Below are 14,738 nucleotides of genomic sequence, written 5' to 3'. Positions count from 1 at the left end.
AAGAAGAAGAAGAAGAAGAAGAAGAAGAAGAAGAAGAAGAAGAAGAAAGTGTAGGAGAGAATCGAGAAGAACTCATGGTTATTTGGTTAGGAGAGAGAGAAGATAAAAGGAAAATCAGAAGAAAATAGTGTATGCAAACCTAGAGAGAAGACAGTATCAAGGAAAAGAAGGTGAGTGACAGTGTCAAGAGATGCAGAGAAGTCAAGAGGGATAAGGATCAAGAAATAGCCATTAGCTTTGACAATTAAAGTCATTGGTCACTTTAGAGAAAACGGTTTCAGTTGAATGAGGAAATCAGAAGCCAGACTGCAGAATTTAGAAAAGAATGAGAGGAGAGTCAGTGGAGGCACCAATTGTGAACAGCTTTCTTTAGCCATGGAAGGAAGGAGACATGTAAGAGTAGGGATGGGCACATCAAATAAGGGCTTTTTTTTAAGGATGGAGGAGAACTCAGTGTATTTGTAGATGGTAGGGAAGCAACTAACAGACAGGGAAAGACTGAAGATTAGTGAAGGACTGGGGGTAATAGAGAGGGCATTCTGCTGGAGAAGATGGGATGTACTGAGATGACTTGGGCCTTAGAAAGGAGAAAGGTGATTTCATGTGAGAAAGGGATGAAGAAGGAGAGAATGGGGAAAGATGTCTGAGTGATGTGAGATGAGGAGGGGAGAATAGGCAGCTCTGACTAGCAATCCCTTCTATATCATTTCTGAGAAGTAGTCATTCAGTCTTTGAAGATCCCTAGTGAGAATCAATGTGCTTCTCTGAAACAGCTCATTTCACTTCTAAATAACTGATTGTTAGTAAGTTTTTTCCCTGACATCTAAGTTGAAATCTGCCTCTCTACAACCTCCTACCTCTGTCTTCTAGGGTCAAATCAGAACATGACTAATCCTTTCTTTATATGACCACCTTTCAAGTACTTGAAGACCCCTTACCCGAAGAGAGATTCTCTGGCTCCAATGCAACTATAAAATTAATTGTTAAATTTTCAGCATGAACATTTGCACCTCAGAAATTGGCAAATGTTACAAAGCAGTTATTGTTTTGTTGATTTCTAGTCTTAAAAAATGATGGAGAAATGTTAATAATTCACAGTAAATTTAAGAGTTGTGGGTAGTGCCTATATACATGTATATATGTGTGTGTATGTATACACACACACAGAGTAGGAGAACTGGTTATTAAACACCAACTAGTACATCACTTAAGTCTTTTGTTCTCCAGGGTAAACATCCCAGTTCTGTCAACTAGTCTTTATATTATATTATCTTGGGGCTCTTCACCATCTTGGTTGCTCTTCTCTAGGTGATCTAAAGCTTATCAATGACCTTCTTAAAATTCATTACCCAGAACTGAAACACTATGGTCTGAACAGAGCAGAGTAGAGTTAGGTCTATCTTATTCCTAGACACTCTGTCTCTCTTAGTGCAACCCAAATCACCTTAGCTCTTTTGGCTGCTGGACCTCCCTGTTGACTAGTCTTTACCTTGCCACTAAGACCTCTAGATTGTTTTCTGATAGACTATCATTCCGTTTCCCTGCTTTCTCCATCTTGTATTTTGAAATTGATGTTTTGAACCCAAGTGCAAGACTTTTTATTTATCCCTACACATCTTTCTAGCTTAGTTAGATCTTTGTGATTCCTGATCATCCCATGCACTTTACAGGTTGGGAAACTGAGGCTCAGAGAGGGGAAACAATTTGCCTAAAGTTATACAGCTACTGGTGGGAGAATCAAACGCAGTGCTCTTTCCACTCCACCTGTTCACTACGGCTCAAAGGGCACAGCCTAATAGATACCTGGGATATTTCACTCCTTCTCTCCTCCCTCAGAAGAATGGACATCTGTTATGCTCTGTGCCCTCTTACCTGTCGACGCCAGGTGGGCCAGGCAGAAGTCTTGTGCTGGGCACCTGTAGATGCACTCTGTAGTAACTGGAGTTGTGACTGGAGTCTGAGGAAGAGGTTGCTGCTGGAAGCCAAGGATCTGGTCTCCCAAACCCCCCCCCCCATGGGACCCAAGTGTCCAGCTTCCCCTCCCAGCATCCCAAAGCTAAGCCTCAGATGGCCTGTCTTAATAGACTCATGAATGAGGAAACTGAGGCAAAGGGAGGAAGAGTAGGGAAGGAAAAGGAAAGGAATGGAAGGGTAGGAGTGGAAAGGGAAGGGAAGAGGAAGGGGAGGAAGGAGAAGGAAAAGAGAAAAGGAGGAAAGGGAAGGGAAGAGAAGGGAGGGGATGGAGAAGGGGAATGGAAGGTAAGGGGAAGAGGAGGAAAGAGAAGAAAAAGGGAAGGAAAAGGAAGAGAAGGGAAGGAAAAGAAAAGGAAAGGGACTTGTCCAAGGTAATTAGTGGCAAAGCTCGTTCCTAGCCCACATCCTTTCATTCTAGTTCAATGCACCTCACAATTTCAGATCTGCCATAGAAAAGGGCAGGGCCCAGTTGTGAACAGGAACCCAAGGGCCAGGTGGGCACTTAATAAGAGATCCCTCCCCCCAGCCCCTTACGTGAACAGACTGTCTTCCAAGTGTTGAATTCTGGCCTGGGCCTGGCCTTGGGGAGAATGAGGATCTGTCTCTGGCTCAGCGTCCTCAGGTCCCTCAGCTGTCCCATCCATCAGCCATCGCTCCCGCAGGGACTTCCTCTTGGGGGAGGGCAGGGAGGAAGGTGAGAGCCCAGCCAAAGACTGGACAAGCCACCCCATCCTCCCAGACTGGGACAGATTATCCCCACCCACAGACCCTTTCCCAAATGCCCCACCCCTTCCCCCCCACTGTGGGGCAGATCTTTTTTTTTCTTTGGCTCTCACCACGTATGCCCTCCCTCATTGACCCCTCTAAGGTAGAGACAATCCACTATTGCCCTCCTTCACTGGGTGTCCTCAGACTGGGACCATCAGGACTCTCCCCACCTTTAGTCGCTGAACTCTCAATTTTTCCTCCTCTAGCTCCCTCCGCGCCCCGCAGATCTGTTCTTGAAGGCGCCGCTTCTCCTGATCAGAGCGAAGTAATTCCAGGCTGTGGCGGCCCAGCGGAGCAATCCAGCAGTCCAGCACTGCCCAGCCCAGCCTAGTCCAGAAGAACGCCCAGCCCAACCCAACCCAGTCCAGGCCAGGAGGGAGAGAGCCCAGCCCAGCCCAGCCTAGCCCATCTCAGCCCCGTGGAACCTAGCAGAGCCCAGCCTAGCCAAACCAGCGGACACAGGACAAGGGATCGCTCCAGCCTGCACCTTTCTCTCGGGCTCCCTCCTTTCTCTCTGCCTCTGAGGGGCTCCCCTGGGATGCCTGGAACCCAGATGCCTAGGGCTGGTGGCGAGGGAGGGGCAGGACAGGGTACAGGAAAGTCCTACTCGGGTTCTGGGAAGAGGTGGAGTGGGGAAAGACCCCCCACCCCCTACTGTCTGGAGCTGAGACCTGCTGTAGGTGCAGGGAAAGAGGGGGTGGTCTGGGAGGCGCTGACTCAGCAGTTCAAGGGAGGGCGGGGGTGAGGGAGAGGGGAAGGGGTGGTGCTGGCCGCGCCCCGGGGCTGGATTCTGCGGCTCTCTGCCAGAGGCAGGAGACTGAGACGATGGAAATGGGGGATGGGGAACAGGAGGGTGTGGGGATGAAGAAAAGGAGAGAATGAGGAACAGAGAGCTGGGGAAATGCAGATCAAGGGTTGGGGAGATAAGGGACAAGTCAGGGAAAAGGAAATACGGTGATGAGCAGAGGAGGATGGAGAGAAGGGAGTGGCGAGATTGTGAATGGGTCCTTCGGAGAAGAAATGGGAACAGAGAGATGGAGAGCACAGGAACGGGGGAGTGAGGAAAGTAGTGTATGGCTGGATGGGGGACTGGGCGACAGGATGAGGAAGATCTGAGAGGATGGGCGAATCAAGGTGTAGGAAGATGGGAGTTTGGGTGTCCGTATGGAAAGACACGGTTAGGACAAGGTATGAGATGGAGTATGGGGAAAAGGAAACAGGAGGTAAGGAACTGGGGACAGGGAACCTAGATGTATGGAATGGATCAGAGAATGGAGAGATAGGGTTTGGGGGGGGGGTGTAGGAAAGAAAGAGAAATAGGAGATTGGAAGAAAGGAGGTGGAGGTTTGAGAGTCTGGGAGGTGGTGGGGCACTTTGGGGCCGGAGCCACTGCTCTCTCACTCACTCCAGAGGTGAGTCCGTCCAGTCTCAGCCCACTCCCCTAGGAGGGGATGGGGAGCAGAGACCCATGGGAACGGGAACGGGGACGGGGAGCGGGCAGAGGCTGCAGTCCCAGACTCAGGGCTGGTGGCAGGCTTCGCGGAGGGGAATAGAGAGCGGGGTTCGAAATGTCCCCAAAGCCTCCGGGAGGGGCCAGAAAGCTCTCGGTCACTTACAGCAATGACCTCCAGCCGCTGGCGGTAGAGGGCGCTCTCGACCATGGGCCTGCAAAAAGATGGGGAGAAAGTAGGGGCGAGGTGGGGGAAAGGTGGGGAGGAGTCGGGAGATGGAAGGTGGGAGGGTTTCAAACCCTCAACCCCAACCCTTTCCCCGTAGCTGAATGACATAATTCCTGAGTCCTGACCCTGCTCAGGATGTCTAGAAACTAGCCTAGGTCGCCTTGACTATTTTCTCCTGCCTGTCTTTGGAACTTGAGAACGGAGATCTGGGGTGTAGATCTCTAACTCTGGTCAGAGCTCCAGGCGGGGAGGGGGACATACAGAACAAAGAGTATTGGATGTGGGGAGAGGGATCACAGAACTTAGACCCAGATACCTGCTCTGATAATTTCTAGGGAGTGATATCGAGCAATTTACTTAAAACAATTTGCTTAAACATCAATTTCTTCCTTTAAAAAAATGGATATCAGTGAACCACATTAAAAAATATATTCCAATTCACCACCGATAAGAAAAATGCAAAGTAAAAGAACTCTGAAGTCACTTCACACTTGATTGTCACAGAAAACAAAAGATGGAAACGGTTAAGTTTAGAGGGATTGTGTGGAAAGACAAGCACCCTATACTTTGTCAGTGGAGCTGTGAAGTGGTCCAACCAGTTGGGAAAAAGCAATTTGGAAATAATGGAGAAGAGTGACCAGAATGTCTGTACCTTGTACCCAGAGGTTGCACTATTAGCACTATTAGTATCTACCCCCAGAGAGATCAATAACAAAAAGAATGTCCTTATTGACATCAAAACGTTTATAGGAGCACTTTTTGAAGTATAGCAAAGGACTGGAAACAAAGTAGATGCCCATGATTTGGAAAATGGTTAAACAAATGGCGGTACATAATGCTAGCAGAATATTAGTATGCTGTAAGAAATTATGCCTATGATGAATATAGAGAAAGAGGGAAAGACGTATAGGAAATGATGCAAAATGAAGCAGAACCAAGAAAACAATATATACAATGACTAAAAGCATGTTAATGAAAAGATAAGCAACAAAATCATTGAAATTGAATGAAATGAAATTAACCAAGCTTGACTCCAAAGAAGAGACATGAGAATTTCTCTCTCTTCCTTTGTAGAGGGACTACGGATGTGGAACACTACAGATATCCGACTTTTTTTTATGTAAGATCTCATTTTGCTGTACTTTCTCCCTCCTCTTTTGTTATGCTGTTATAAAAGATAACTGGGGAGAGGTAAGGGACATCTTGGGAAATGTAGGTGTTATAAAAACAAAAGATATCAATAAAGTTCATTTTAAAAACATTAACAAATGTTTGTGGGATTGAGTTGAAGAAAAAAATTATAAACTGATGCAGTTTGACCCAGCCATATCACTACTAGGTATAGTATATACCACAAGAAAGTCAAGGACAGACAGAAAGGTCCTATATATAACAGAATAATTACAGCAGCACTTTTGTGTTAGTTAAAAGCTAGAAACAAGTGGATGCCTATCCATTGGGGAAATAGATGAATGTAATGTAGAAACGTAATGGAATATTTTTGTGCCATAAGAAAAAATTGAAGATATTTGCTGATAACTACCTCTTCTATCTTCCTTCTCATCCCACCTCACTGAGATATCTTCCCCCCATTATCTCCTCCTTTACTCTGATCTTGAATGAAGAGGTGGCCCTTTACTTTGCCAAGGTCAACCCCTCTACATGCAGTCTTGACCCTGTCCTCTACCTGCTTCTCCTGCAAGTTGCCCCCCATCATCCCCAATCTCTCTTATTTTCAGTCTCTTCCTAGCTACTGATTTGTTCCCTGTTGCCTACAAACACCCCCCCCCATCCTTATTAAACCCTCATTAGGCCATACCATGCCCATCAGTTATAATCTTATATCTCCTCCCCTTTTCTTGGTGCCTCTATTTCCTATTGTTTTGTGCTCTTCTACACCCTCTGCAATCTCTCTTCAGACCTCATCATTCCACTGAAACTGTTCTCATCAAAGAAATGAATTTGCCCAAAACTCTTGTCTTCTCTGCAGCCATTGGTATGGTGGATCACCTCCTAGAGAGTCTCTTTTTTCTGAGTTTTCCCCATAGACGTCTCTCCTGGTTCCTCTCCTATCTCTCTAATCACTTCTCAGTCTCCTTTCCTGGTCGTTCATCATCACACTCACCAACCAGTAATGTCTCCCAAGTCTTTGTCTCCTGGGCTCTATTCTCTTTTCACTATTTTTTTTTCATTTGGAAAATTCATGAACTCACATGAGTTCGATGATCCTATCTATACAGATGATATTCTGATCTATATACCCATCCCTACCTAGTCTCTTTGCTGACCTACAGTCACACAGCTCCAACCACCATCTGCCTTTTAGACATTTTGAACTGGATATTCCATAGGCATTTCAATCCCCAAATGTCTAAGACAGAGTTCATCACCTTCTTCCCTAACTCTCCCTTGCAGACTTCTCTGTTACTGTCAGGGGCACCACTGTCCTTACAGTCACACCAGCTATCCTTGGTACATATCATCCCAAATTTCTTATTCTCCTTCATCCCACACATCCAATCTGTTGTCAAATCTAGTTATTGCTACCTTCACATCTCTTGTGTATATCCCCTTTTCTTCACTCCCACAACCACCATCCTGGTACAGGCCTCTGGTGGGGGATACTACAAAAGCCTTATTATTGGTCTTCCTGCAGCAAGTCTCCCTGCTACAAGCCATCCTCCACTCAGTTGCCAAGGTGATTTTCCTAAAGCATTTTGTTGTTGTTGTTGTTCAGTTGTGTCTGACTCTTCATGCCAAAGATACTGGAGTGGTTTGCCATTTCCTTCTCTAACTCATTTTACAGATGAGGAAACTAAGGCAAACAGGGTTAAGTGACTTGCCCAGGGTCACACAGCTAGGAAGTGTCTGAGGCTGAATTTGAACTCTTGAAGATGCCTCTTCCTAACTCCAGGCCTGGTGCTCTATCAGCTGCACCATCTAGCTGCCCATCTGCACAAAAAATTCCAGAGGCTAACTATTACCTTTAGGATCAAACATAGAGACCTTGGGCATCTTCCTAATATTGCCCTTTCCTAGATTTCTGGACTTCTAGACTTCATTCTCCTCCATATATACTACAGTGCAGCTACATAGACCTCTATGCTCTTCTCTACACAATACTCCATATCCTGACCCTCTACATTTTTACTTGCTGTATCCCAAGTGCCCTCCTCCTACCTCTGCCTCCTAGCTTCCCTGGCTTCCTTTAAGGTTCAGCTTAAATCTCACTTTCTGTAGTAGCCTTTTTTCTGATCCTCCCAGTTACAAGGACATTCTTCCCTGAGATTATATCACATGTTGTCTCTGCATTAGAATGTGAGTTCCTTGAAAACCTTTCTATCTCCAATGTTGACCAAAGTACCTGGCAAGTGCTTAATAAATACTTATTTACTGATTAACTGACAAAAAAATAAGGAAGGAATTCCAAGAAATTTGGAGAGACTTATTTGTACTGATGCAGAGCAGAGCAAACAAAACCAGCCGAACAATATACACAATGCCCACAATTATGGAAAGGAAAGGAACTAGGAGACATCAGAACTTAGATCAATGAAATGACCAACTCTTAACTCCAGTGACCTGATGATGAAACATCCATCCCTCTGTTTTGGTAAACAGGTGGTGAACTTGGGTGCAGAATAGGGCATATTAGGGGTGGCTAGGTGATGCAGTGATTAAGAGCGCCTCCCGGAGTCTGGAGAACCCAGGATCAGTTCCAGCCTCAGATACTTAGCACCCACACAAAATAACTGGCCGTGTAACCTTGGGCAAGTTACTTAACCCCAATAGCTTTAAAAAAAAAAAAAAGAATAGGGCATATGGCATTAGATATGATTATTATTTATTTTGCTGAAATATACTTCTTTGTCACCAAGGAGGGTTTTATTAGAGAGGGGAAGAGTTTTTCCAATTTTTATTTTCTTGGAGACAATCGGGGTTTAGTGACTTGCCCAGGTCATAAAGTTAGTAAGTGTCTAAGGCTAGATTTCAACTCAGGTCCTCCTAACTCCAGTGCCAATTCTCTATTCACTGTGCCACTTAATTTCCTTGTCTCTTTTTTTAAAAAAGCGATAACAAAACATTAATATAATAAAACAAGCATGGTTGTTTGATTTCTTCTCCATTTCCTATGCCCTTATCGTCATCCATCTCCCATTCCTAACTAATGTTGTCCTTTAAGGCTCTGCTCCTACTCTTTTCTCCCTTTCTCCTTCTATCCCTTCTCTCTCAGTGATTCCATGGGTTCAATTAACTCTACATTGATGACTCCCAGATCTTTATTCAGCCTTAGTCTCTCACCTAAGCTCTAGTCTCACATGCCAACTGTCTGAGGGACACCTCCTCCTGGATGTTCAACAGGCATTTCAAACTTAACATATCACAAAGGAACTCCTTTTCCCTCTAAGCCTGTCTCCTTCCTTATTTCCACTGAGGGTACAACCTCTCCTCATGTTGCTCTGATTCACAACTTCAGTTGTGACTCTTCCTTCCTGCCTCTTCCTCCTAAAACAGCCAGGTGCCAAGTCTTTTTGTTTCCACTTCCGTGATTTCTTTCATATCTGTCTAGGTCTTTCTATTCCCATGACTAGTTCAGGCTTTTGTCACTTTTCATCTAGGCTTTTGCAACAGCCTCCTAATTGAACTCATGACTTCCAGTATGTACTGCCCTCAACTTTAACCACAAAGTGACAGAATGACCATTAGTTAAGTGGATATCACACAGGAAGTGGAGGCAGGAAGTTCTAAGTTCAAATCCAATCTCAGATACTTCCTAACTCTATGACTCCAAGCAAATCACAACCTCATATGTAAAATGATCATATTATATACACTAAGGCTCAAATTGTTATTATCATATCATATATACTAAGGCTCAAATTATTATTATAATATTACATATACTAAGACTCAAATCTGACCGGGACATTTCTCTTTTCAAGGCTCTGTGAATGCCACCTTCAATGGCTCTCTGTTGCCTCTAAGATAAAATACAAAATTTTAGTCTGACATTTAAAACCTTTTACAATTTTTTTCCCAGATTACATTTCCAGGTTTATTTCTAATTACTGCCTTTCACTCACTTTAAATTTTCATCAAACTGGTCTAATGATCATTCCTGTTACATGACATTCTCCCTTCATCCTTGTGATCACTGCACAGCCTGTTCCAAATGCCTGAAATACATTCCCTCTTCAGCCTAATCTTCTAAAATCCCAACCTTCCTTCAAGGCTCAGTTCATGACCTGCCTCCTATAGGAAACTCAATAGTCAAGTAGTACAGTTTCCTGTGGGTGTGAGGAAATGGAGTACAGTGGACTAAACACTGGATATGAAATAAGAGGACCTTTATTTGGATCCTGACTCTCCTACTTACCCCTCCTGTGTTGCTGGGTAAATCCCTTAACCTGTATGAGCTTCAAGTCCCTCATATAAAAAAGAAAAAAAAGAAAAAAGAAGAGGAGGTTGGACTAGAGAGGGTCCACAATGCTTATGAGAGTGGGTCAGATCAGATTAGAATATAATTGGAAAATACTGAACAAAATAAAGAAAAATACAATATGACACAGATAATGTTAATTTGTGGTTTTCTGAGTCAATATGTAACTTTCAGGGATCCTTATGGACTATTAAATGGCCCCAGTTTCCATTTGAATTGAACATTTTTTCGATGAGATGACCTCTGAAGTCACTTCCACCTCTTAGTCTGGGATCCTAGGAGTCTTCTTTCTCAACATGTACTCTGCTTATTATTTCTAATTTATTCAGTATGTAGCTTTTTTTATACATAGCTTGTAAATTGTTTCCCCCATTAGACTATGAGAGCCTTGAAGACAGGGACTGCCTTTTGTCTTTCTTTGTATCTCAAACTCTTAGCACAGTGCCTGACACATAGAAGGGTTTCACAAATGTTTATTGACTGACTGACTGACTGACTGACTTGTTGTACCTCTCCAGGAGAATGTAAGCAACCTCTTTGAGGTCAGGGACGTGTTTCTCACTTTGGTATTCATGGTGCCCAGCATAGCAACCTGCACCCAGTAGGTGCTCAAATGAAAGTGTGTTGGATGACCACAAGGCTCATTCTGGCTATAAACCCTTTAATCAGGGAATATTGCAGTTGGGGAGATATTTAGAAATAATTTAGTCCTATTCTCTAATTTCACAGATAAATAAACTGAGTTCAGGAAGTGAATTCACCAAGGTATCATGGCCAGTAAATATGTACATAAATCCAGGGCTTCAGAATCTTTTGATTCTAAGGATAGTGTTCTTTCTACTCTATGGCACTCATAGTTCTTAGGAATACCACTGGTATGATGCTTGGAGCCTTAAAGGTGAAGAAGCCTTACCCCCTACCCCCATTGCCTTTGTAATGTCAACCTGTTTGCTTCCTGGACTATAGACAATGAAGAGCTACTCCATGATCCTGACTGACTTTTATAGAACAAGCTTGTGGATTTGTATACACCCCCTTGCCTCCTCTCAAGGGAGCCAAACCTCTCCTGTTACCTTGACAACTTGGAAAGATGACTTGTTCCCCTACCCCTAGAAGTCAAAGGTTTCAGGGTAGATTCTGACCCTAGCAGGTGGGGGATGGTGGAATGAGGTTCCCTTCCCTCTTTCTAGGAATGTCTGTGGCCTGTAGCACTGAAGATTTAGACCTGGAAGGAGCTTTAGAAGTCATCTAATCCAAACACTTAAGTTTATAGATGGGGAAACTGAGGCTAGTGACTTGATCAAGGTCATCCAGCTAGAAAAAGTCAGAATTTGAACTCAGGTCCTTTTGATTCAAAATCCCATACTCCAGTATATCATACTCATTCTCATGATTGAAAACTTGACTAGACCTTCCAAGGGGTAGTATATGGGGATGCTGGAGTCACTTACTGAATTCCTTCCAGTGAGCTCTGGAGGACAAAAGAAACCAGGTCTTTGTCTGGCTCCCTTGGGAGCACCTTGGTGGCAGTCATAGGTTTGGGCCTGGAAAGGGCCTTCTAGATCAGAGGTTCATAACCTGGGATCTATGAGCCATGGATAAATTTCCAGGAGAGGAACTTGAAAGGGAAAAATTACATTTTAATTTTGATATAATTGATTTTCTTTGTAATTCTATGTATTTTATCTTGTGCATTTAAAAACATTATTTTGAGAAAGGGGTCCCTGGACTGGATCTGGCTGCCAAAAGGGGCCAGGACACACACAAAAAAGGCAAGAGCCCTTTCTCTACATAACCCTTGCTCAATACCCCCTTCCCCCATTTTACAAGGAGGGAAAATGAGGTCATCTAAAGAAAGAGACTTGCTCAAAGTCATACAAGGAGTAAAGAGCAGAAGTGGTATTCAAACCCAGGTCTCTTGACTCCAATTGGTGTTCTTCCAGATCAAACTGCTTCTTAGGGTGGGGTCCCTAGCTTCATCCCCTCAGGTTATATGGGGGTGGGTGGCCTTAGCAGAAGGGGTGGGTCTTCTCTGAAGAGCTGCCTTTCCTCTTAGATAGGTCCCTGTGGGGGACCCTCTCCCTCCCAATAAGACTCCCCATGGGGACATGATCTCCCCTGCCAGTTCCCTGCTGGGGTGATCAGGTTCCTTATTGCTAAGCAACTAGGTTTCTAGATGGTGAATAATGCAGGTAGCAGATCCAGGGGTTCACCAGGCTTGGAGTCCTCTCTGGAGCCCTCTAGCCCTATACCCTCCCCTGTACCCCCAACCAAGGGTCAAAGAGTGGAGTGATCAAGGAAGAGGAGAGGAGCTATTGGCTACATTCAGTCCAGGGCCAGGGGATATAGGCAAAGGGGCCCAATGAATCCATGGGTAACTCAGAGTTTATAGGATTTAATGCTTCAATGAATAGTCAAGATCAGCTAGCCCAATCCTGTCTTTTTCTGGATGGGAAAACTGAGGCTCAGAGATAAGTCATGACTTTCCCCATGTCAAACACCCAGTAAGAGTAGAGTCAAATATAGTTTCTCTTTCTCCCAAATACAGGGTTCTTTCTACTACACTGCTTTTCCTGCCTCATGCACTCCCTGGTCTATTTGGCACCCCATGAAATCCAGGGGTCCTGACCTAGTGGCCCTGGGTGGGGAATCCCCTCCCACCTCACTGATCTCTCTTCTCAAAGGGTCTTATCCTGCCTCCAGCCCAGACTTTGCCCCTAAGACCCATGTGACTGCTGAACAGTCTTCATCTGAGTCCAGAAAGGGGGAGGGGATAGGGAAAGAAGGCCTGAGATTCTTCTCTTTTTCCCAGGGACAAATGCATGCTTGGGGTTGGGAGCATGTCTCCTTTAAAATGGCAGCTCAGGGCTGTAATATTCCTCCTGCGTGTGGGTGGGGGTCCTCTTTGGTCAGAGTCCCAGAGGCTGGGACTGATTGTGACCTCCACCAGGGGGCAGGTGCTTGCCTGAGGAACTTCCCCCTTGTTAGGTGGGGTCACAGGATTTGGAGCTGAAGGGATTTGAGAAATTATCTAGTCTGGCCCCTCATTTTACAGATGAGAGAACTAGGGGCCATCTGGGCTAAGTGACTTGCCCAAGGTCACACACTGAGTTAGTGGTTAATCTGGAATTTAAATTTACGTCCTCTGACTTCCAATCCAGTGCTCTTTCTACAAACACCCCCTCCAACTGTTCGATACAGCCCAGGTAAGTTACCCCTTTGAGCTGCTCTACTCCCATGCCCTCTCCCAAGCCCTGGTACTTACATTGGATTTGTTGGGGTCCACCCGCTGGGGGGCAAACCCTGGCTCTGTAGGGCCATCTTGCTTGTGGGGCTGGGCTACCCAGCTGGGCAGCAGGTGCCCGGAGAGGTTGGGGACGACAGGTGGGGGCGGGGGGGGCTGCTGCGGGCACCAGGAGAGCTGGTCAGGCTGGTTTGGGCGGAAGGAAGTAGGGAGGGAAGGGAAAAGAGAGGGGGCCTGAGCCAGAGCTGGCTGGCAGGCCTGGGGAGGCACTATCAGCTGTCCTGATGAATTATTTACCAGCCGCCAGCTGCCTCTCTCTGCTGCTGCAGCCATCCTGTGCATACACACTCACAGTCATGCACAAGCATGTCAATGGTGACTAGTCAGTATGGTATATGCATGTAATGGGATATGTGCTGTGAGAAATTATGAAATGGACAATTTTGGAGAAACCCAGGAAGATTTGCATGGATTGATGCAGAGTGAAGTGAGCAGAACCAGGAGAAAAATGTCTACTATAACAACAAAAAGTTGATAACTTTGAAAGACTTAAGAACTCTGATCAAAGTAATGACCAGTGCTGATTCCAGAGGATCTATGATTAATTCCTCATCCTGACAGGACAGTGAGAGATGATGGACTCAGGATTCAGAATGAGACATGCATTTCTTGACACAGCCAATGCGGCTATTTGTTGGGCTTGACTATACATATTTGTTACAAAGGTTTTGTTTTTCTATTTCTTTTTTCCCTCAGGAAGGGAGGTAGGAAGGAGAAAAAAGAAATGTTTGTTAATTGAAGAAATAATATTTAATTTAATAAAAAAGAAGAAAAAGACATTGGCCACTTAAGCATATGTCTTGACTCCTTGTGCATTTGTGGGGATAACAACAGACAACTCTTAAGAAAAAGGATTTAAAGCTGGAAGATACCTTAGACATCACTTAACTTAACCCTTGTATTAAGGTATTGAGGACATTGAGGCCCATAGAGGAACCCAAAGTCCCAAAGTCTGGGGGAGATGCAAGTCCTCACACTCCAAATCTAACTGGAAGCTAGGTGACATAGTAGATAGAACCAGACCTGGAGTCAGGAAGACCTGAGTTCAAATCCTGTCTCATTCACTACTTACTAGTTGTGCGACTCTGGGCAAGTCACTTAACCTCCCTGACCCTCAGTTTCCCCATCTGTAAAATGGGGATAATAATTGCCCCTATCTCCCAGGGTTGTTATAAAGCTCAAATAAGCTAATACTTACAAGAATTGGCACATAGTAGGTACTATATAAATGTTAGCTAGTAGTAGTAGTAATAGCGGAAGTGGTAGTGGTGGTAGTAGTAGTAGTAGTAATGGTAGTAGTGGTAGTGGTAGTAGTTTTGGTAGTGGTAGTTGTAGTAGTAGTAGTAGTAGTTGTGGTTCTGGTGGTGGTGGTAGTAGTAGTAGCAGTAGTAGTATTGGTGGTAGTAGCAGTAGTGGCAGTAGTAAGTGGTCATACCGTGTTTCCCTGATAATAAGACACTGTCTTATTAATTTTTTGGACAGAAAAACACCAGAGGGCTTATTTTCAGGGGAGGGCTTATTTTAATGAACATTGACAGCAATTTTAATAAACAGGTAAATGTGAACAAAAAAA

At 44.7% G+C, this 14,738-nt stretch overlaps 1 protein-coding gene across 1 annotated transcript in view; it reads right to left on the bottom strand.

Annotated features, from left to right (window-relative positions):
• Positions 1 to 13,305, bottom strand: part of PALM3 (paralemmin 3) — a 19,697-nt gene extending 6,392 nt beyond the window's left edge. The window contains exons 1-5 of the mRNA XM_069082930.1: positions 13,127 to 13,305; positions 4,359 to 4,407; positions 2,913 to 2,993; positions 2,509 to 2,645; positions 1,873 to 1,957 (exon numbers count right to left, since the gene is read on the bottom strand). Of these exons, the coding sequence (XP_068939031.1) occupies positions 1,873 to 1,957; positions 2,509 to 2,645; positions 2,913 to 2,993; positions 4,359 to 4,407; positions 13,127 to 13,182 (408 nt within the window). The 5' untranslated portion in view covers positions 13,183 to 13,305. The remainder of the gene's footprint in view (positions 1 to 1,872; positions 1,958 to 2,508; positions 2,646 to 2,912; positions 2,994 to 4,358; positions 4,408 to 13,126) is intronic.
• Between the last annotated feature and the right edge of the window lie 1,433 nt (positions 13,306 to 14,738).

Source organism: Petaurus breviceps, unplaced genomic scaffold (assembly GCF_028583685.1).
Source record: "Petaurus breviceps papuanus isolate PSGF00001 unplaced genomic scaffold, PetGlider_PUasm1.0 172, whole genome shotgun sequence".
Lineage (NCBI taxonomy): Eukaryota > Metazoa > Chordata > Mammalia > Diprotodontia > Petauridae > Petaurus > Petaurus breviceps.
Note: the sequence above shows the minus strand (reverse complement) of the source record. Positions and strands in the feature narration are given on the sequence as shown.